This window comes from Myxine glutinosa, chromosome 8 (genome assembly GCF_964187855.1).
Source record: "Myxine glutinosa chromosome 8, kmMyxGlut1.1, whole genome shotgun sequence".
NCBI classification, from domain to species: Eukaryota; Metazoa; Chordata; class Myxini; order Myxiniformes; family Myxinidae; genus Myxine; species Myxine glutinosa.
Genome location: NC_136268.1, coordinates 83,639,873 through 83,661,809, shown reverse-complemented (window position 1 = coordinate 83,661,809; position 21,937 = coordinate 83,639,873). Strand labels below are relative to the sequence as shown.

Genomic DNA, 21,937 nt, shown 5'->3' with positions numbered 1-21,937 from the left:
ATCTGAATATGGATTCTCATATGGGAATTATTTAATGTTTAAGTGATTCTTCATCATTGGGAGATGGTGCCAAAAACGATACACAGCAGGATATCTCAAAAAGTTATTAATGGATTTGGACGAAACTTGTTGGATAGGTTGGGTGTGTGACAAGGAAGAATCGTTTAAATTTTGGTGAAGATCCAGGTCCGGATCCATTTAGTATAATTTTTAAAGCGATTCTTCAACATTGCCAGGTGGAGGTATGCTCTCTACTGAGTGCTCTTCTAGTTTTTAAAAGCAATCTTCACCATTGAGAGATATAGAGCCAAAATGACACATATAATGTTTCAAAAAGCTGTGGACAGGTAACAAAACTAGAAGCATAAGTTGGTGAGGTGACAAGGACAAGTTGATTAGATTTTGGTGCAGATCCGAATCCAGATCCGGCCTATCATTGAGATACAAAAGAAACTGTTCAGACTGGCAGAGGTATGCACTCCACCGAGTGCTGTTCTAGTTACCTCCACCACCAAAGGTGGATGGAGGTTATGTTTTCACCCCTGTCTGTCTGTCCGTTTGTTTATTTATTTATTTATTTATTTATTTGTATACAACATCGAGGCTCGTGAAAGAGCTAACATTAATCACACAAAAAGTCAAACAGACACATAAAACACAAAATAGGGGGAGCGGTAGACAAGATGGGGAGAGAGGGGGAAGGACACAAACACAACATTTGAGAGCAGGGACATCGAGAGAGATGTGGGAGGGAGAGGGCTTGAGAAGAGGTGGGAGAGGTATAAAACATATGAACACTGCAAGGACTTCCAGGAAAGAAGTTGGAATTTCAAAAAAAGTGTATCTGGGGTGAATTATCGGGGGTAGAAATGATGAAGGTTTTGGATGGGGGAAGATAAGAGATAGTGGTGAACAGCTGTTTAAAGACCTGGAGGGAGGAGTGGGATTGAAGGGAGTGGGGGAGTTTGTTCCAGAGGCGGGCGAAAAGGGGAATGAAAGAGTGAAGGTGAGCAGAGAGCCTAGATTTTGGCAGTTTAACCATAAGAGGGTTGCTGGCAGATATTGTGCGACCTGTAGGAATATTAGGGGGGATAGAGCACAGAGAGAGCTGGGGGAGCAAGGCCGGAGAGGAGTCGGTAGAAGACAGAAAGACCACCAACCTGCCTGCGGTGAGCGAGTGAGTGAAAGGCCTTTCCGTTTGTGAACAAAATATCTGAAAGTTGTGGACGGATTCGGACGAAATTAGGCAGATATGTAGCGTATGTAACAAGGACGAAATGATTCGATTTTGGTGAAGATCTGGATTCGGATCTGGCTACTATAATTTTTAAAGTGATTCTTCACCATTGGGAGATAGGGCCAAAAACTATACAGTCTAGCCAACAGCCTGGCAGAGAATTTTTTTTTAATGCTGATCAGATGAAGCGTTATACTTGTCGAATTATGACGTCATAAATAAGGTACAGACGACATAATAATTAACATATCTTATTCTCCATGGGGAGTTCTTTACAATAAGCCATGTTTCAATTTTTATCAAGGAGTGGTTTCAGAGATATGGAGGTGCAACATTTTTCGATTTTTCCAGATGGCGCCTGTACAACGTGACCGAGTAAATCATAATTATTAAAATATTCCACAGGGCTACGCTGTAAATAAAAATCTTACTCTGTGTATGGTGCATATGTAGTGATCTGTGTATGGTGCAATTGCATTGCTACAGTATTGCTTCAATTTGGTGAATTGTAAAAAGGAAGTGACGCCGTTCCTCATACGGGGTCTGGTGGGTGGGGCACATGACTCGGCGTTCATCGGCAGTCACCATTAAATGCAATCTCCCAAGCTTTGTTGTCTTTTGACAGTGTAGCCCGTGGGGGAATGCCATTTTGTCTGTCTGTATGCATGTATGTACATTGTACATGTATTAACATGCATGTATTAACACGGAGCGGTTTTGGATGTACAGTCACGTGAAAAACTAGGCACACCCCATGTAAAGTTTTGACTTTTTCAACATATTTCAACATATAGCTATTTGATCTTCATTTCAACAATATTGATAAAGGTGATATAATATAACAAATATCATGAAACATTTACATTTTGTAGTCCATTGTATTATTTAAATAAACATAAATGCAAATTTCGCATATGGAAAAAGTAAGTACACCCCATGAAATGTTTTTAAAATCTTTTTAACATATGTGGACATACCAATATTTGATCTTCATTTAAACAGTGGGGGAGTTTGTTGTGTGCAAGAGACGAGATGGAAGGGAAGTGGTGTGAGAATGGTGAAGGGTAGGCAGGGACAGAAATACAAGTTTGTGTGGCAAGGGTGCCCGGAGGGCGTGAATGGTGTTGGTGTCCTGTTTTCTGAGGAGTTTGCAGACAGTGTGGTGAGTGTGACTAGAGTGAGTGATAGGTTGATGATGGTGAAAATGATGATTGGAAAGCTCTTGGTGAACGTCATCTCGGGATATGCTCCGCAGGTTGGTCGAAGCGATGAAGAGAAGGACAAGTTCTGGTGTGCGATAGAGAAGCTGATGGAAAACGTGAAAGATGAGGAAGTTGTTGTGGTGGGAGGTGACCTGAATGGACATGTGGAAAGGAGTATGGATGGTTTTGAGGGAGTTCATGGGGGTTACGGATATGGTGTGAGAAATGGAGAAGGTGAAAGGATTTTGGAGTTTGCTGATGGAGCTGATTTGTTGATTTGTAATACTCAGTTCCAGAAAGAGGATAATAAGCTTGTTACATACACGTCAGGTGGGTCGACGACAACCGTTGACTACCTGATGGTGCGTAGCCGAGATAGGGGGCACCTCCGGGACACAAAGGTGATCCCGGGGGAGGAGGCTGTTTCACAGCACCACTTGTTTGTCTGCGACATAAGGGTGAAAGGTGCGAGGAGAGCGTGGTGGGTGAAGTACCAACCAAGAATGAAGGTGTGGAGGTTGAAAGACGTGACAGTAAGGGAGGCATTAAAAGAGAGGCTGAGTAGGGTAGAGGATGATGTGGTTGAGCTTGAAAGTGATTGGATGTCAATGAAAGCTAGTCTGTTGGGAGCCGTTGGTGAGGTATGTGGATGGACAAAAGGACCACCCAGGCACTCGGAAACATGGTGGTGGGATGATGAAGTTGGAAAGAGGATTGATGAGAAGAGGAAGAAGTTCAAGGAGTGGCAGAAGGCGAAGGGTATGGGAGCAGAAACAGCAGAGCATGAAAGTTATAAGGCAGCCAGGAAGGCTGCAAAGAAAGAGGTAGCAAACGCGCAGGAGGCATGCAGGAAAATGTTCGGAGAACGCTTGGATTCGGAAGAGGGTCAGAAAGCAGTATTCAGGATTGCAAAGCGCATAGCGAAAGAGAGGTGTGATGTGATGGGGGTGAGTTGCTTGAAGGATGAAGTGGGACAAATCGTTGTCGACCCAGATGGAATTAAAGGAAGATGGAAAAGATATATGGAAATGCCGTTGAATACAGAGAATGAATGGGATGGCAACATAGAGAGTAACCCAGTTTTAGGACTGGCAGAGAAGATAACCGAGAAGGAAGTTGAGGAAGTGATAAAAGCAATGAAGAGTGGAAAAGCGGGAGGGCCGACGGGAGTTGTGGGAGATATGTTGAAGGCAGCAGAAAGTTGGGGTGTGAAGAGAATGACAGAGATCTGTAATCTGGTGGCGAAAGAAGGCCGGATTCCAGTGGATTGGGAACTGAGTACCCTCGTCCCTCTATACAAGGGGAAAGGTGACCCTCTGGAGTGTGGCTCGTACCGAGCGATAAAGTTATTGGAGCATGGAATGAAGGTATTGGAAAGGATGTTGGAGAGGAGGATAAGGAAGAAAGTGAAGATCGACGAAATGCAGTTTGGATTTATGCCAGGAAGAGGAACGACAGATGCGCTTTTCATTGTGAGGCAGTTGCAAGAGACGTACATGGAGAAGAGGAAGAAGTTGTTTTTTGGGTTTGTTGATCTGGAGAAAGCATTAGATAGGTTTCCACGCAAAGTATTGACATGGGCATTGAGGAAGTTAGGAGTGGAGGAATGGTTGATCAGAGGAGTGATGGCAATGTACAAAAGAGCGCGCACAGCTGTAAGGACAGGAACAGTGGTGAGTTTGAGGTGAAGGTGGGAGTGCATCAGGGGTCGGTACTAAGTCCACTACTATTTGTAGCTGTGATGGAGGTGCTGGCTCAGACCGTAAAGGAGGGTTTACCGTGGGAGTTGTTGTATGCAGATGATCTGGTGTTGATTGCGGAAAGTATGGATGGACTGAAGGAAAAGATGAACAAGTGGAAGGAATGTATGGAGACAAAAGGTCTGAAGGTGAATATCGGAAAGAGGAAGGTGATGGCAAGTGGTAAAGCATGTGGTGAGGTGGAAAGAACTGGGAAGTGGCCGTGTGCTGTGTGCATGAACGGTGTCGGAGTGAACTCCATTCAATGTACAATGTGCGCTGAGTGGGTTCATCAAAAATGTAGTGGTCTGAGAGGGTCATTTACCAGTGTGGCAGCTACATTCAAATGTAAGGTGTGCACAGAGGGAGCTGCAGATGGAGGAAATGTTGAGTTGGATCTTGGAGACGGCGTGAAGCTGGAAGGTGTGAAAACATTTTGCTACCTCGGAGACATGCTGAATGGAGAAGGTGGATCAGACTCGGCAACGGTTGCTCGAGTGAGATGTGCATGGAAGAAGTTTCGGGAACTGAGTGGCGTGCTGATGAGGAGGAGAGTGTCGCTGAAGCTGAAGGGAAAGGTGTATGCTGCATGTGTGAGAAGTGTTATGATTTATGGGAGCGAGACATGGGTAATGAACGTAGAGCAGCAACGAAGGCTGGAAAGGGTGGAAATGCGAATGGTTCGATGGATGTGCGGAGTATCGTTGAGAGAGAGGAAGACAAATGATGAATTGCGAAAGATGATGGGAATATTGCCTGTGATTGATGCTGTGAAGAGGAACAGGTTGAGATGGTTTGGTCATGTGTTGAGGAAGGATGAAAGTGACTGGTTGAGAAGAGTGATGGAAATTAATGTCGAAGGAAGTAGAGGACGGGGAAGACCGAGAAAGACTTGGCTAAAGATGGTGGAAGAAGAAATGCGGGCAAGGGGGTTAACAAGGAGAGATGCAGAAAATAGGACAAAATGGAGAAGATTGTCATGGGGACCGCAAGGCTAACCCCCGCTCTAGCAGGGAAAATGGCCTTAAAATGCATGTTGTTGTATTTAAACAGTATCAATAGATAAAGGTGATCTAATAGAACAAAAAACAATGAAAAGTTGACTTTGCAATAATTTATTCAACAAAAGATTGTTGCACAGCATGCACAATTGCATGCACAGCTCGTTTTCAAATCCCCCCACAACATCTCGATGGGATTTAGATCCGGGCTTTGACTTTGCCATTCCAGAACCCTCCATTTCTTTCTTTTCAGCCATTCCTTGGTGGATTTACTGGTATGTTTAGGGTCATTGTCATGTTGCAAGGTCCACCTTCGGTTGAGCTTCAACTTTCCGACAGATGGCCTCACATTATCCTCAAGCACCCTCTGGTACAATGAATAATTCATAGTGGATTATATGATGGTGAGCTGCCCAGGCCCTGATGCAGCAAAGCTGCCCCAAACCATAATATTTCCACCACCATGCTTTACAGTTGGTATCAGGTTCTTGTGGTCAAATAGCTGTCTTTGGTTTTTGGCAAACATGTCTTCTGGTACTGTGGCCAAATAGCTCTACCTTTGACTCATCTGCCCAGAGCACATTGTTCCAGAAGTGCTGGTCTTTGCCGAGGTGTTCATTGGCAAACTTTAGTCTTGCCCTGATGTTCTTTCTGGCCAACAAAGGTTTCCTCCTGGCACACCTCCCATGTAGATCAAATTTGTGCAGCCTCTTTCTAATGGTAGACTCGTGCACTTTGACATCAACAGTGGCAAGAGCTACCTCCAGGTCCCATGATGACATTCTGGGGTTCTTAGAGACTTCTTTCAGCATCTTGCGGACTGCTCTCGGGCTGAACTTGCTGGGGCGGCCTGGCCTGAACAAGCTGGCAGTTGTTTGGAATCTTCTCCACTTGTAGATGATCTTCCGGACAGTCGAATGACTGATTTCAAATTGTTTGGAGATCTTTTTAAATCCCTTCCCAGACTCGTAGGCATCTATAACCTTCTTTCTGAAGGCCTCAGAGAGCTCTTTTGATCTAGGCATGGTGACGCCACACACTTCAACAACAAAGAGCAAACCAAACTAAATGTCTGAGGTTTAAATAAGACAGGTTCCTCCAAGATCCTCTCTAACGATGTTCTAATCATTTGCACCTGAGCTGGTGCACCTGATTCTAATTTTAGGTATTTGAAGTAGTGATAAATGTAGGGGTGTACTTACTTTTTCCACACGCGAAATTTGCATTTATGTTTATTTAAATTATACAATGGACAACAAAATGTAAATGTTTCATGATATTTGTTATATTATATCGCCTTTATCTATCAATATTGTTGAAATGAAGATCAAATAGCTGTATGTTGAAATATGTTGAAAAAGTCAAAACTTTACATGGGGTGTACTTACTTTTTCACATGACTGTATGTATGTATGTATGCTCCTTCCGCTGGCATTTTGCAGGTTTATTCCCTTTAAAATCAGTTTTCTCTGCAACCGTTGGTCCGATTGACACGGAATTTTCACCATAGGAGCTCCTCCTCTGGTATAATTGTAATGACAAGTACGACGTCATAGATCACGTGGTGTGGGTGCCATCTTGGAAAAACCGAAAATCTTTGCACTTCTATATCTTTGAAACCGCTCCATCGTAAAAATTGAAAGGTGGATCATTGTAAAGCACTCCCCATGGGGAATAACACATGTTAATGATGTCATATGAGCCTTCATCATGATGACATAAATAAACAAGTAGAATGCTTGATCCAATCAGTATGAAATGTATTTAGCGTAATCTTGGGAAAATTGTTCGAGAAAAAAAAATGATGATGACTGATCAAATTATACCAAAAAAATGATCGTTCGGCAGCCATATTTTTAATGGTGTAGCCCATGGGGCAATGCCGTCTGGAACAGTGTTTATCTGTCCATCCAGTGTATGTATTATGTCCCTCACAAACGTCCACCAATCAGAGCTGAGGATCTGGTCACATGACAGGGGGAAAGCAGATCCAAGGCAGGCTGTGCCGTTGTTTGACTATCGGTCTTGTTACTCTCCCGAAGGTAGGTACATTTCCCGGTACTAGCAGAAAACTATGGGAATCTCGGCAAAATTGGTGTTCATAAATTCAATTTTAATTTTCTATCTGGCTTTTATCAATATAAATGTACATCAAACTTTGATTGAAGTGGTAATAAGTTTTGATTCTGTACATGTCGAGCTTACATAGTTCCAGTATTATTTTTTCATTACTTTTTTTTTTTCGGTGTGAGGAATGCAATAGCTATATATTTTAATTGTAATGTGACTTTTCAGCTTTATGTCACAATTGTTATGTATAGCTTGCAAGTTGTAAAAGTAAGAAATAACAAAAAAAAAAAACCCCCATGATGTGTCAATTTTATCCCCCCCAATCCCACACACTGGAAATTTTTAAAATCGCACCCTGCTTGTCACACACTCAACCTGTCCACCAAATTTTGTCTGAATACATCCACAACTTTTTGAGATATTCAGTTCTCAGACAAACAGACAGGGTGAAAAAAGAACCTACGTCCACCTTCAGTGGCATAGCTAATGAGAAAGGATCTCAAAATGCCCAGCCTGGCCCATCTGCTTTGTACTCACACTAAACCTGATGAAAACAGCAGCAAAAAATATATAAGTTTTATTATTTATTGTTCTCCATATTCTCATAATAAAGTTTTGTTGAAAATTTTATGACAAAAGCTCCAATGGTTAAAAAAAGAAAAAGTTATGGCCTGGACAGACACACTGAAGCTCAAATGGCAAACGAATAAAGCAACACAAAAGTGATTTTAAAAAAAATCACAGCAGTCTCCAGCAGTGCAGTGGCTGATGGGCTAATAAGGCCTATTTCGACTCAATGTGACTTTGCCCTTTGACATTTTGACTCAATTATTAATTTGTCTTCTCCATATTCTCCAAATAAAGGTAGAATTTGATAAAAGCTCAAATGGTAAAAATAAATACATGCACGCACGCACGCGCGCACACAAATAATGAACATACCCCTTCTAATAAATATAGGATGCTTGTGAAAATAAAATAAGTAAATATCCTGAAATACACAGAAAACCAACCTCTGCCATGTAGCGGCAAAAGTCTTGCAGCAATTCTTCCTTAAGATGTTGCCTCCTCTGTTCATATTCCTGACCTATCACAAAGCTCATGGGTTGAATTAGTTCACCTGCAACGCAGCCGTATGTTTGATGAATATAACAATCAGTATGAATCGGCCTGCAATATTACAAACAAGTCAAACTCACTAGACTAGAACATCTGCCGATAAAACAGGGGTTAAGAAAGTACTGAACAAAGAGGAAAACAGCAAAGTAAGGTTAAATTATGAATTTCAAATTGTGCCATCTTTACCTGTTGAAACACCTTTTTCTCTGTTGAATGGAGGGCCAAATTCCTTACAAGGTTTGTCCTCTTGTTCAGAGTTCAAGGACTGTTGTTTAGCCTGGAAAATATAAATTCAAACACCAATACCAATTCAATGTTGATCATTACACCACCACAACTAAATATCACCCTGATATCTCAGAACAACTCAATACCGCACTTTAAGCAGAAACTGAAGGTCTTGTAAAAGATGGAGTACGTCAATTTGATTTCTACTCTAAAAAAGAAGATATTCCATTTTATATTATTTTTCCTGGTGGTGGTTCAATGTGGAAGCAGCCTCGTGGTGTCATACAGCTCTCACGATGCTAGGCAATTACAGACTTGGACCCTTATTAGTCATTTTTTTATTGATTGTAGTTAGAAAAGCAACTTAGCAACTGACATCAAATATTACAAGCCCGAATAACAAATACCTGTTTGTTTGTTACTTACGAAATCGAAGATGTTTCAAGTATATTGGTCGTTCGACTTTGTTATTCTGTCTGTTTGTTACTTTCAAAAATGAAGATTTTTCAAGTATATTGGTTTGTCTTGTTCGTTATTCTGTCTGTAAATCGCCTACAGGTCACAATTTTAAACCAATCTTCACGAAAGTTAACCAGATGGTAGAGTTGGTCATAAGGAAGAAGCCTACTGATTTTGAGGTCAATGGTCTTCTTGAGGTCGAATTTCTAAAATTGTCATTTTTCATCAGATTGACTTGAAAAATTGAACAGCATTTGCATATTGGGTCACTAAATTGCGAAAAACTATTTTTGACGTCAAAAGGTCAAAGGTCAACTCAAGGTCAAACTTCCAAAATCATCGATTTTCCATTTTAAAGAGCTTAAATAGTACTTTAATTGCGGTAAAACCGGCAATTTCATCCGATTGACTTGAAAATTTTAAACAGCAATTGCACAGTGCCTCACTGAATTGGGAAACCAACTATTTTAAAGGTCAAAGGTCAAAAGGTCAAACTTCTAAAATCATCAATTTCAATCTGAAAAATCGTCGCTTTTCATCCGATCAACTTGAAAAGTAAACGGCGATTGCACCATGCCTCACTGAATTGGGAAACGAACCCCTGTTTATGTCAAAAGGTCAAAGGTCAACTCAAGGTCAAACTTCTAACATCATCAATTTGTATCTTAAAAATCATCAATTTTAATCCGATTGACCTGAGCTTTGAGCAAGATCGTCAATTTTAATCTTGATGAAATAGACAATTTGATGTATCCATGGCAACCTTTTTTGGGGGGGGGGAGGGGGGTGGTGGATTTTGCAAGTATCGTGCTCTGCATGACGTCTTCATGTTTGCTTGTCTGTCAATCGCCTACAGTTCACAATTATAAAGCAATAGTCGTGAAACTTTACCAAGTTGTAGAGGTAGTCACAACTGAGAAGCTTATTGATTGTAAGGTCAAAGGTCATCTTGAGGTCAATTTTCTAAAGTCGTCATTTTTCATCCGATATCTTCATTATAATATCTGTATTATAATTAGTTAACATTCATTTAGTAATCAGATAGACATATCTTTATTATAATCAGTTAACACATATCTTAAAAAGTAAATAGCATTGCAATTGCTACAAACATAGCATTAACTGGTGCCAGTGTTTGACATACACAACATTGCATCATTTGCACCATCCCTTGGTTGGACGTTAATCTGGGTGTCCCATTGGCAAGCATAAGTTAGTGGATGTTAAATATCACACAATGTCTTTCCGAAGAGGCGAGCTATCAATGACACCCTGAACGAATTACAAATTCCTGCCGCAACGTACAGAGGGCACAGCATCAGCAGCCCAGCCACGTCTCAGTAATGATGCAACCAGCGGGCCAGATTTAGAAATTGAATCCCAGTCCAATGTATTTTTCGCTAACAACAACCAAATTCAGTGGCATAATGGTCTGAGTGTTCGGGAGGTCTGTGATACAATTCTGACTTTGACAGAGTCATACTACACTTCTGATGGTGCGTGCTGCTTCCTCGTTTGACGTTCAGCATTTGGAGAAAACAGCATGGCTAAACCCCATGGATTGCTATCCCAGAGGGGAGAGGAGGGAGGGGGGAAGAGGTCTCCCCAATTTCCGTGCTAACTAGAGAGAAGCGATGGTACAATTACGACTTCAACAGTCCCAAGAGTTCTTCAGGATGTTACGTAACTTCGATTGAGGTCAGAATTTTTGTTTAGCAAAGGTCACATCCGTTGTTGGCTCATGTCTTCTTGGTGTGTGTGTGTGTGTGTGTGTGTGTGTGTGTGTGTGTGGGTGTGTGTGTGTGTGTGTGTGTGTGTGTGTGTGTGTGTGTGTGTGTGTTACAGCTCCTCCAAGAGTCTTGTACAATATATATATCTATTGTTGCGGATTTGAGAATCCTGTGTAATTGTTGTAAATATCACCCTGTGTAAGTGTAATGATCGTTGTAAATACCTCCGTTTAAGTGTAAAGATCATAGGTCGTCCCCTTAGTTAATCCATCGCATGCACGTAGGCCACCATATACCCTTATAAATAGTTATTTCTTATTCTATGTAGATTAAGGCTCTGTTTCCCATTAGTTGACTCTGCATTGCATCAGATGACATAAGATAGGATCCCTCCGACGCCCCCATGGCATCTTCAAAATGCCAGTAACTTTGGATGGGGTTATTGGCATCACCATCGCGATTCGCATTGCCAACTGCATTCGCCCTCCATTGAGCACGCGGTCAGCTCGGAGAAGAAAGGCGTGTCTCCACCTCGTCATGGGAAGGGGGAGTGAACCAGCCCCGATCAACCAACCAAGGATAAGGGGTTTGGCTTGAGAGGGCGGAGAGAGAACGATCGGGCAGTTTCGCGAGCGTTCCAGGGTGTGGCGCTATAAAACCCGTCACGCGGCGCCCCCCACACCAGAGAAGTGCGTAAGAGTCCAGTTGAGGAGAAGCGGAGAGCGGGTTTTGAGGGAGGTGCGCTGGACCAGAGGCAGATTCGGCGGAGTGGTAAAAGAGCGTCTGAGACGCAGGAGGCGGAGGACGCGTGAGACAGCTGCCGGTGTGAAACCGAATACGTGGAGCTGCCGGCTCCTCGCTGCCAGCCCGAAGCGGGGCTGTGTGCCGGGTTTCGCCTCGAACCCACAAGCGTGGACCAAAGCGCGAGCTTGGAGCCGAACCTCGACGCCACCATCTACCTGGACCCTCCTCTGCCGACCCGTACCATCCCTGCCTTTCCATCCTTTTGTGTACGTGAGTTTGTTTTGTGTGTCTTGTCCCTGGGTATAAGTAAGCTTGTATAAGTTAATAATTGCACTGTGTCTTACTCCTTCTGTCTTTATTTTCGTATCTTTCCATCTTCCTTGGTTTCTTTTGACTTGTACATAATTAGTAGTAATAAATCCTGTTATTTCCTACTTTTGCCTTCTTCTTATTCACATCCGTTCGTCCTTGTCTTTTCCCTCATTGAATACCTGTGGCGCGATTTTGGCCAACGTTTCAGGATCGGGTTTAGTCTTTGGTAATGGCTCGAACGTCGTGTTGCTAAAACCGCTCGGCAATTATAACATCTAAAACCGGGGTTCGAGCGGTACTTGCCTCCCTGTTCTGCGGAGGTGCGGATAAAGGTATTCGGGATAAACCCTGGACCCATAACCCTGATCCGTTCCATCCCGCGGGAGAGCGTTACAAGTACCAGGAGCGGAGACGGTCAGCTTCACAAGACAAGGGTCTAACCACCTCTTGCTAAGGGGGAAAAACCGTACTATTCTGACTCGATGCGGGGCTCGAACCACGGACCTCCGTTGATAACGCGTCAACAGCCCACTGCTCTATTGAGCCAGCCGCATTCTCCTCAGAACTTTTCCACACTTAACACTGCGAGCTTTATAATGGCTGATGTCTTACATGCCTGCCAGACAGACCCCAAATGTTAGCGTAAGTATTATATGCATGCGTATGTATGTGTATGTATGTGTGAATAAGTAGAAATGCATTGAAGATTAATTCAATTACAATTTTATAAACAGGAATCAAATTCCTGCGAGAGGCTAAGTGTGAAAAAATTCTGACTCAATGCAGGGCTCGAACCACGAACCTCCGTTGATAACGCGTCAACAGCCCACTGCGCTATTGAGCCAGCCGCAATCTCCACACTTAACACTGCGAGCTTTATAATGGCCGATATATATATATATATATATATATATATATATATATATATATATATATATATATATATATATATATATATATATATATACATATACATATATATATACATACATACATATATATATATATACACACACAGTCACATGAAAAAGTAAGTACACCCCATGTAAAGTTTTGACTTTTTCAACATATTTCAACATACAGCTATTTGATCTTCATTTCAACAATATTGTTAGATAAAGGTGATACAATATAACAAATATCATGAAACATTTACATTTTGTAGTCCATTGTATAATTTAAATAAACATAAATGCAAATTTCACACATGGAAAAAGTAAGTACACCCCTACATTTATCACTACTTCAAATACCTAAAATTAGAATCAGGTGCACCAGCTCAGGTGCAAATGATTAGAACATCGTTAGAGAGGATCTTGGAGGAACCTGTCTTATTTAAACCTCAGACATTTCGTTTGGTTTGCTCTTTGTTGTTGAAGTGTGCGGCATCACCATGCCTAGATCAAAAGAGCTCTCTGAGGCCTTCAGAAAGAAGGTTATAGATGCCTACGAGTCTGGGAAGGGATTCAAAAAGATCTCCAAACAATTTGAAATCAATCATTCGACTGTCCGGAAGATCATCTACAAGTGGAGAAGATTCCAAACAACTGCCAACTTGTTCAGGCCAGGCCGCCCCAGCAAGGTCATCCCGAGAGCAGACCGCAAGATGCTGAAATAAGTCTCTAAGAACCCCAGAATGTCATCACGGGACCTACAGGTAGCTCTTGCCACTGTTGATGTCAAAGTGAACGTGTCTGCCAGTAGAAAGAGGCTGCACAAATTTGATCTACATGGGAGGTGTGCGAGGAGGAAACCTTTGCTGTCCAGAAAGATCAGGGCAGACTAAAGTTTGCCAATTAACACCTTGGCAAAGACCAGCACTTCTGGAACAATGTGCTCTGGACAGATGAGTCAACGGTAGAGCTATTTGGCCACAGTACCAGAAGACATGTTTGGCAAAAACCAAAGACAGCATTTGACCACAATAACCTGATACCAACTGTAAAGCATGGTGGTGGAAATAAGATGGTTTGGGGCAGCTTTGCTGCATCAGGGCCTGGGCAGCTCACCATCATAGAATCCACTATGAATTCTTCATTGCACCAGAGGGTGCTTGAGGATAATGTGAGGCTATCTGTCGGAAAGTTGAAGCTCAACCGAAGGTGGACGTTGCAACATGACAATGACCCTAAACATACCAGTAAATCCACCAAGGAATGGCTGAAAAGAAAGAAATGGAGGGTTCTGGAATGGCCAAGTCAAAGCCCGGATCTAAATCCCATCGAGATGTTGTGGGGGGATTTGAAACGAGCTGTGCATGCAAGAAACCCCTCAAACATCGCACAAGTGAAAGAATTCTGCATGGAGTAGTGGGCAAAAATTTCTCCCAGTCAATGTCAGAGACTGGTAGACAGTTATAAGAAACGCCTACTTGAGGTTGTTTCTGCCAAAGGGGGCAATACCACCTATTAGAGCCAAGGGTGTACTTACTTTTTCCACATGCGAAATTTGCATTTATGTTTATTTAAATTATGCAATGGACTACAAAATGTAAATGTTTCATGATATTTGTTTTATTATATCACCTTTATCTATCAATATTGTTGAAATGAGAATCAAATATCTGTATGTTGAAATAGTCAAAACTTTACATGGGGTGTACTTACTTTTTCATGTGACTGAGTGTATGTATGTATGTATGTATGTATGTATGTATGTATGTATGTATGTATGTATGTATATATATATATATATATATATATATATATATATATATATATATACATATATATATATATACATATATATATACATAATTATATATATATATATATATATATATGTATATATACATATTAGGGTGGGCTTCAAAAAATCAAAATGCAGATGTTCTCCTGGACATGGTCTATTGTTGTTCCTTGTGGTGTCAAAGGAAACCACACCAAATTTGAATGGAATCCAATAATATTTAGGGGTGCCACATCAGTGATGAATTTTCCCCCATGCAAAAATAGGAATTCCCATTTTTTGGGCTGTATATACACAAAATAAATACATAATTATATATATACATTAAATATAATATTAAAAATAAATATATAGTAAATATACATTAAATAATAAATATACATAAATACACATTATACATTATATATATACAATATATTATACATACAGTTTTGAGACTTCCTATGATCACTATCTGGGCAATTTTCATGCATGTTTTGTACAGGTTCCCGGGGTACGCTTTTTTAGTGTGTAATATGTAGGCCTAACTTATTGACTGTGGCTCTTTTGTAGAGAGTGACCCTGTGGAGTAAGAATTAACAGGATTTTACCCACATTCTTGCTTATTTTGCAGTTATGGCATGTGCTAGTACCAGTGTTTCATTGAAAACTCGGGCTCAGGATAATGTGTATCTCATTGGGTCCACTTCTGGAGATGCCATCAAAGGTGCAAAGCTCCCGACTGTGCATCAATCTCTTGTCCTGTTTTTCCATCACCTGAAGAAGGAGAATCGCACTGCCCAGGAGAGTGCAACCCTCACCATTGAAGAGGTTGTGAAGTTCTGGGAAAAAGCTCACCTACCTACAACGACGAAGCAGCACTGCATCCATCGTTTGGAGAGGCTATATGAAGAATGGAGGAGCCTCCAAAAAGGTGCAAAGCGGGGTGGTGCGACCCAAGAGAAAAAGGAAGCATCCTTCAAGGCCTCCTTGGAGAAGACGTTTGATCTTAGGCATGCAGATTCGGAGGCCATAATCACCAACCCCGAGGACAGGAAGTTTCTTCACGATCAATTCTCAGAGAGGAAGGCTTCAATGGGATCTGTAGACACTGTGTTGGAAGCAAAAACGTTCTTGTGTGTTTGAAAGATCAGCAGCCACGAGATGATTATCGTGAACTCCTAGAACTGACTGTCATCTACATGGGAGGAATCCCACCTCGTGGAATCCGGATCATGGCTCCAGGAGCAATGCACAGAGCCAGATGGATGGCAAAAGCACTATATTCACTGCAGGTGTTCATGTTTCGGTCAGAGTTCCACTTGACACTTCGAGAGGCGAGAGAACTCCGAGCCTTCAACATTTTTGTCTGCCTTGTGTATGTACAGGCTTGGTTTCGGGCTCCACAAGCTATTGAGGCTCCCCTGAATGACATTAACCTCTTCAAGAAGTTGGAAAAGTTTGAACAAATCAATCAGAAGATGGCTCAGGCAGCCTTGAAGGCACTTGGCCGCCACACGTGGTACATGAGCCCAGTACTAGTGGCATTTGCATTCTTTGACACCAGAATTGACAAAGAAAGCAAGATCAATATGATTGAAGCATTGAAAAATGACGGTGAAAACCCCTCTCCAAAGAGACCAGCTATCAAACGAGGAACCGCCCTGTCAATCGCTGGCCTCATAACAAAACACACCAAGCATTTCTGTTCCTCACAATTCTATCTCTCTCTTTTATTCACACACACACACACACACACACACACACACACACACACACACACACACACACACACACACACACACACACACACACACACACACACACACACACACACACACACACACACACACACACACACACACACACAATTAATTGTACAGTATCGGTTGTTCCTAACCCCCGCTCTAGCAGGGAAAATGGCCTTTAAAATGCATGTTGTTGTGTTGTTGTATCGGTTGTTCCTAAACTTAAATATAAATAATTTAAAGGATTGTTGTAAATGATGTTAATTTCACAACATCCCATATTCAACTTTATTTAAATTGCAAATCTCAAACATAGTTTCTCCACCGAAAGCAAGAACCTGAACCCGTAAGCAATTGACTAGTTTCCCGACCGCATGGATCATCAGCTGGGCACCGTTCTTCCTCGAGGTTTCGATCCTTTCAGCCCAGGACCTCTCCAAACGGCGGATCCACAACCTCAATCATGGATCCACATCAATAGATGGTACATCAGTAGATCCACAACATCAGTTGCGTCCAGGCAGTCAGTCAACCCATCAATGCACCAACATATTGCATCGCACATTTGCTACAGGTCAATAGGTAAACTATATTTGAGGTTTTCCATGTAATTAATTCTTTAGTTTCTTTTAACTTGTAACATCTAGCCGTTACTGTACAATTAATTATATTGTTTGTGGTTTTCATGCTTTGAAATGTAGTTGAACAAACATAAAATATCATATAAATGTAGTTTAACAAACATTAAAATCACATCAACAAAGAATAAACATATAAATATATGAGAAACAGTATCGTGGATTTCCACCAAAAGATATGGAAAAATCAGCGGGAGAACCCTCACCAAAAGAAATGTCAATCATCATACACATCTCGTTTTACACACACACACACACACACACACACACACACACACACACACACACACACACACACACACACACACACACACACACACACACACACACACACACACACACACACACACACACACACACACACACACACACACACACACACACACACACACACACACACACCCTTACCATAATATCTATATATGGTAGGTTTTGATCAAGTGTGGCTCGATCTTGTAGAAGGCGGATCTTTTGTTCATTTAGAAACTTCTCCAACTCATCATCTGGCGTACCCATCATCATGAGATATTCTGGAGGATGGAACAGTGGGGCACGATTTTAAACAAAGCTTCAACGTTTTGTTTATTCATTTTAAAAGGTTTAAAGATAGCATTTCTGAGTTAACCCTAAAGCCAGTTTACAGCATGGTTGTTCCCCCACTCACCCCTAAGTAACAGTAACCTCGAAGGAACACAACAGCCTCAGTAACAGCCTGGTTGCCAATTAGAAATTGTAAATGGTGGTCAGCAAACTAAACTTCTGGCTCATAATAGTGGAGTGTTTATTACTCTTCTGTGTTCAAAAGCAAGTTGTCTGGAACAATGTCACCCGCTCGCACAATAGGTGGTAAGACTTTGTGAATGGCAACAAAAACAGACGTCCAACAAACCATATCAGATATAGAAATGCTTTAATTTATTTATTTATTTATTGCTTAACTGCTTCATGGTACACTACATGTCCAAAAGTATGTGGACACCCAAACATCACACCCGTATGTGCTCGAGAAACATCTCATTCCAAAATCATGGGCATTCATATGGAGTTGGTCCCCCATTTGCTGCGATAACAGCCTCCACTCTTCTGGGAAGGCTTTCCACTAGATGTTGGAACATTGCTGTGGGGATTTGCTTCCATTCAGCCACAAGAGCATTAACGAGGTTGGGCACTGATGTTGGGCAAATAGACCTGGCTCACAGTCGGCATTCCAATTCATCCCAAAGGTGTTCGATGGGGTTGAGGTCAGGGCTCTGTGCATGGCCAGTCAAGTTCTTCCACACCGATCTGGACAAACCATTTCTGCAAGGACCTCGCTTTGGGCACGGGGCATTGTCATGCTGAAACAGGAAAGGGCCTTCCCCAAACTGTTGCCACAAAGTTGGAAGCACACAATCGTCTAGAATGTCATTGTATGCTGTAGCATTAAGATTTCCCTTCACTGGAACTAAGGGGCCAAGCCCAAACCATGAAAAACAGCCTCAGACCATTATTCCTCCTCCACAAAACTTTACAGTTGGCACTATGTATTCGGGCAGGTAGCGTTCTCCTGGCATCCGCCAAACCCAGATTAGTCCGTCGGACTGCCAGATGGTGAAGCGTGATTCATCACTCCAGAGAACGCGTTTCCACTGCTCCAGTCAAATGGCGGTGAGCTTTACACCACTACAGCCGACGCTTGGCATTGCGCATGGTAATCTTGGGCTTGTGTGCGGCTGCTCGGCCGTAGAAAACCATTTCATGAAGCTCCCGACGAACAGTTGTGCTGAGGTTGCTTCCAGAGGCAGTTTGGAACTCGGTGGTGAGTGTTGCAACAGAGGACAGACGATTTTTACGTGCTACAGCACTCGGCAGTCCCGTTCTGTGAGCTTGTGTGGCCTACCACTTCGTGGTTGAGCTGTTGTTGCTCCTAGACGTTTCCACTTCACAATAACAGCACTTACAGTTGACCGAGGCAGCTCCAGCAGGGCAGAAATTTGACGAACTGACTTGTTGGAAAGGTGGCATCCTATGACGGTGCCAAGTCGAAAGTCACTGAGCTCTTCAGTACGGCCCATTCCACTGCCAATGTTTGTCTGTGGAGATTGCATGGCTGTGTGCTTGATTATATATACCTGTCAGCAATGGGTGTGGCTGAAAGAGCCGAATCCACTAATTAGAAGGGGTGTCCACATACTTTTGGTTATGTAGTGCAAGTGCAATGGTGCTTTTGAAAAATTAGATACCACGTAGCAGAAAGACCTGATGTGAGCCAAGAAAAATATTATACAATTGCCAAAGTTATGGAAGAGGTTTCGGGAACTGAGTGGCATGCTGATGATGAGGGGAGTGTCGTTGAAGCTGAAGGGAAAGGTGTATGCTGCATGTGTGAGAAGTGTTATGATTTATGGGAGCGAGACATGGGTAATGAACGTAGAGCAGCAACGAAGGTTGGAAAGGGTGGAAATGTGAATGGTTCGACGGATGTGCAGAGTATCGTTGAGAGAGAGGAAGACAAATGATGAATTGCGAAAGATGATGGGAATAGAGCCTGTGATGGATGCTGTGAAGAGGAACAGGTTCAGATGGTTTGGTCATGTGTTGAGGAAGGATGAAAGTGACTGGTTGAGAAGAGTGGTGAAAATGAATGTAGAAGGAAGCAGAGGACGGGGAAGACCGAGAAAGACTTGGCTAAAGATGGTGGAAGAAGAAATGCGGGCAAGGGGGTTAACAAGGAGAGATGCAGAAAATAGGGCAAAATGGAGAAGATTGTCATGGGGACCGCAAGGCTAACCCCCGCTCTAGCAGGGGAAATGGCCTTTAAAATGCATGTTGTCGTTGTTGTTGTTGCCAAAGTTATATACAACACTTAAATAATAACCAGAAAACAACTAATCCCACAATCTGAGTCGAGCAAAGGCAACCTATTGGAAGTCTTGGGGTGACACAGCACAAGGGATAAAACAGAGAGGTTAGTGAGAGAAAAAAAAAAAAGGATCAACAGTGATGTGCTTAAATGGTGAAGGGTAGTTGCAAGGTGAAACTACTAGTTAACGATTGCTTTTACAGGGGCCTCAAACATTCCCACATTGTCGGCCGGTGAACGTTTTTGACCCAAGTGTTTCACAAACCCGCTGGCCAGGCCTGATGTTTGACAGAAGGAGATTTGGAATTTGTTCAAGGTGTCAGTGATAACTCGCCTACTCTCCTGCGAAGGACGCCGTGGGATGGGGATTGCTACCTTCCACCAAATAATGCTTGCAGATGGGATACCCGGCTTAACATCCATCCAAGGGATGGTGCCATTTGCAAGATCACATGCAGGATTGAAGCAGGTGAGGTTAAAATGAGGTCGTGTTACCAGGGGACATCGCCTCCAACCCAGTCTATTGGGAGGACGAGGGAGGGACTTTGATACATCAACAGGTGGGTGGAGAATCCACTCGATGCGCTTCAAGCCAGAGGGGTCACCTGGGAGCAGCCTGTGGTGAATCCCACCTTAGTTACAATACCTGACAAGATGCAAATATTGTTCCATGGAGTGGAGCGTGGGATAGAAGCTCTATTTGTACGCATTATCAATCTTTGTATTATACCAATGCAGACACTAAGTCTAATAGTAATGTGTGCCCCATGCCAAACCACCCTTCCTCGTTTCCACCACACAAAGTACACACCAAAACACGTCGGAGTCGTGAAATGACCAACAAAGTGCCGACATTTTTTAACGTGTTTTTAAATCTCGACGGGGAAGTTCAAAGTTCAAACGTAGCGCGTCACCGCACGAACCTCTCGAAATCAATGATTAATCATTGCGAGATTGTCGAAACGATACACGTCGGACATCGCGACGCGACCCGATGACAAAATCACAATTAACTAGAGGAAAAGGATCCGAGTAACACGAGACGAGACAAAACGCGAAAACACGCCATGGCCGGGCTCCGTTACCAAGCCTGGGGACAGTAGGCCTCATGCTCATCGGCGTCGCAAAGTGTCGCAAATTGACATTTTTTTTAAATCTCTCTCTCCATTTCCCTGTCAGATTCGCTCTTTCTCTCAATTCGTTTAATTCTCTTCGCTCTTTCTCTCAATTCGTTTCATTCTCTTCGCTCTTTCGTTTGTATCTTTCGCTCATTCGTTTATTTGCCTCTGCCACAATTTTCTTATTTAATTACGCGCATAAGTCTTACCGGCTCATGCAGATTGGCAACGCCAAGAAGTAGAGAATGATTGGAACTCTGTATAAACAAGGATAGATAGACAAGGAGAGGAAATTGAGGATCTGGAAATATTACGATTTACGAGACGCTAACTAACTCCATAGTTACGTTAGCTCCGCCTTGTTAGTCCCTCCCCACATCACGTGCTTTTATTCCTCGAGGTTTTCTTCTTCTTCGTACTATTTCCGCGTTTTCTGCCACCAATTCCACCAACATCACCAGCAATCTATCAAACCATCCTTCTCTTTCTCCCCCATATGTATGTCTGATTTTTGGCGGGACCTTCTATTTATTACGTACGCAAATATGGTGGCATTTTTGATAACCCCCTTCCTCCTTATTTTACCCCTCCTCACATTAATTTTACCAAAAGGTTATTCTCATACCCCTACTCCCTTCTATCTATTCTCTCTCCTATGATCCGTTATTAAATTTATTTATTTGGCATGGGGTAGTGTAGTTTGAATGTATCTGCACTTGGGGGAGTCTATTTTTGAAATGTGCACCCATTGGTTGGACAACTGCTGGACCACCCATACATCTGTTACTTGACTCCACCCACCACAGCACTGAGATGAAATGACGGTATTATTAAGCGTTGCTTTACATAATCAAGCGTTACGTAACGCAAATTACTAAAAAAAAACAAAAAAAAACTATCGCTAACTACACTGTCATGGCCATGACGTAGAGTTTTAAAATAACAGTGCGTAATTTTTGCACTGACCCTTTAAATAATGTTTCCCAATCGTTACCGGATTTTGTCGCAGGTCACAATGTGGTCATTCTTATTTCAATTACACATCCGTGATTATGTAATAAATTATCACACGCTCTGAAAGTA

The 21,937-nt window shown here is 42.4% G+C and overlaps 1 protein-coding gene across 5 annotated transcripts in view; it reads right to left on the bottom strand.

The window, feature by feature from the left end:
- Positions 1-21,251, bottom strand: part of CSPP1 (centrosome and spindle pole associated protein 1) — a 136,190-nt gene extending 114,939 nt beyond the window's left edge. For 3 of the 5 annotated variants that reach the window (XM_078783441.1, XM_078783443.1, XM_078783444.1), the window contains exons 1-4: positions 21,064-21,251; positions 17,303-17,424; positions 8,555-8,645; positions 8,263-8,369 (exon numbers count right to left, since the gene is read on the bottom strand). In XM_078783441.1, coding sequence (XP_078639567.1) covers positions 8,263-8,369; positions 8,555-8,645; positions 17,303-17,416 — 312 coding nt within the window. In that variant the 5' untranslated portion in view covers positions 17,417-17,424; positions 21,064-21,251. Of the gene's footprint in view, positions 1-8,262; positions 8,370-8,554; positions 8,646-17,302; positions 17,425-20,659; positions 20,854-21,063 lie in introns of those variants that run through there. The other 2 variants (XM_078783442.1, XM_078783445.1) reach the window with 1 other exon arrangement.
- Between the last annotated feature and the right edge of the window lie 686 nt (positions 21,252-21,937).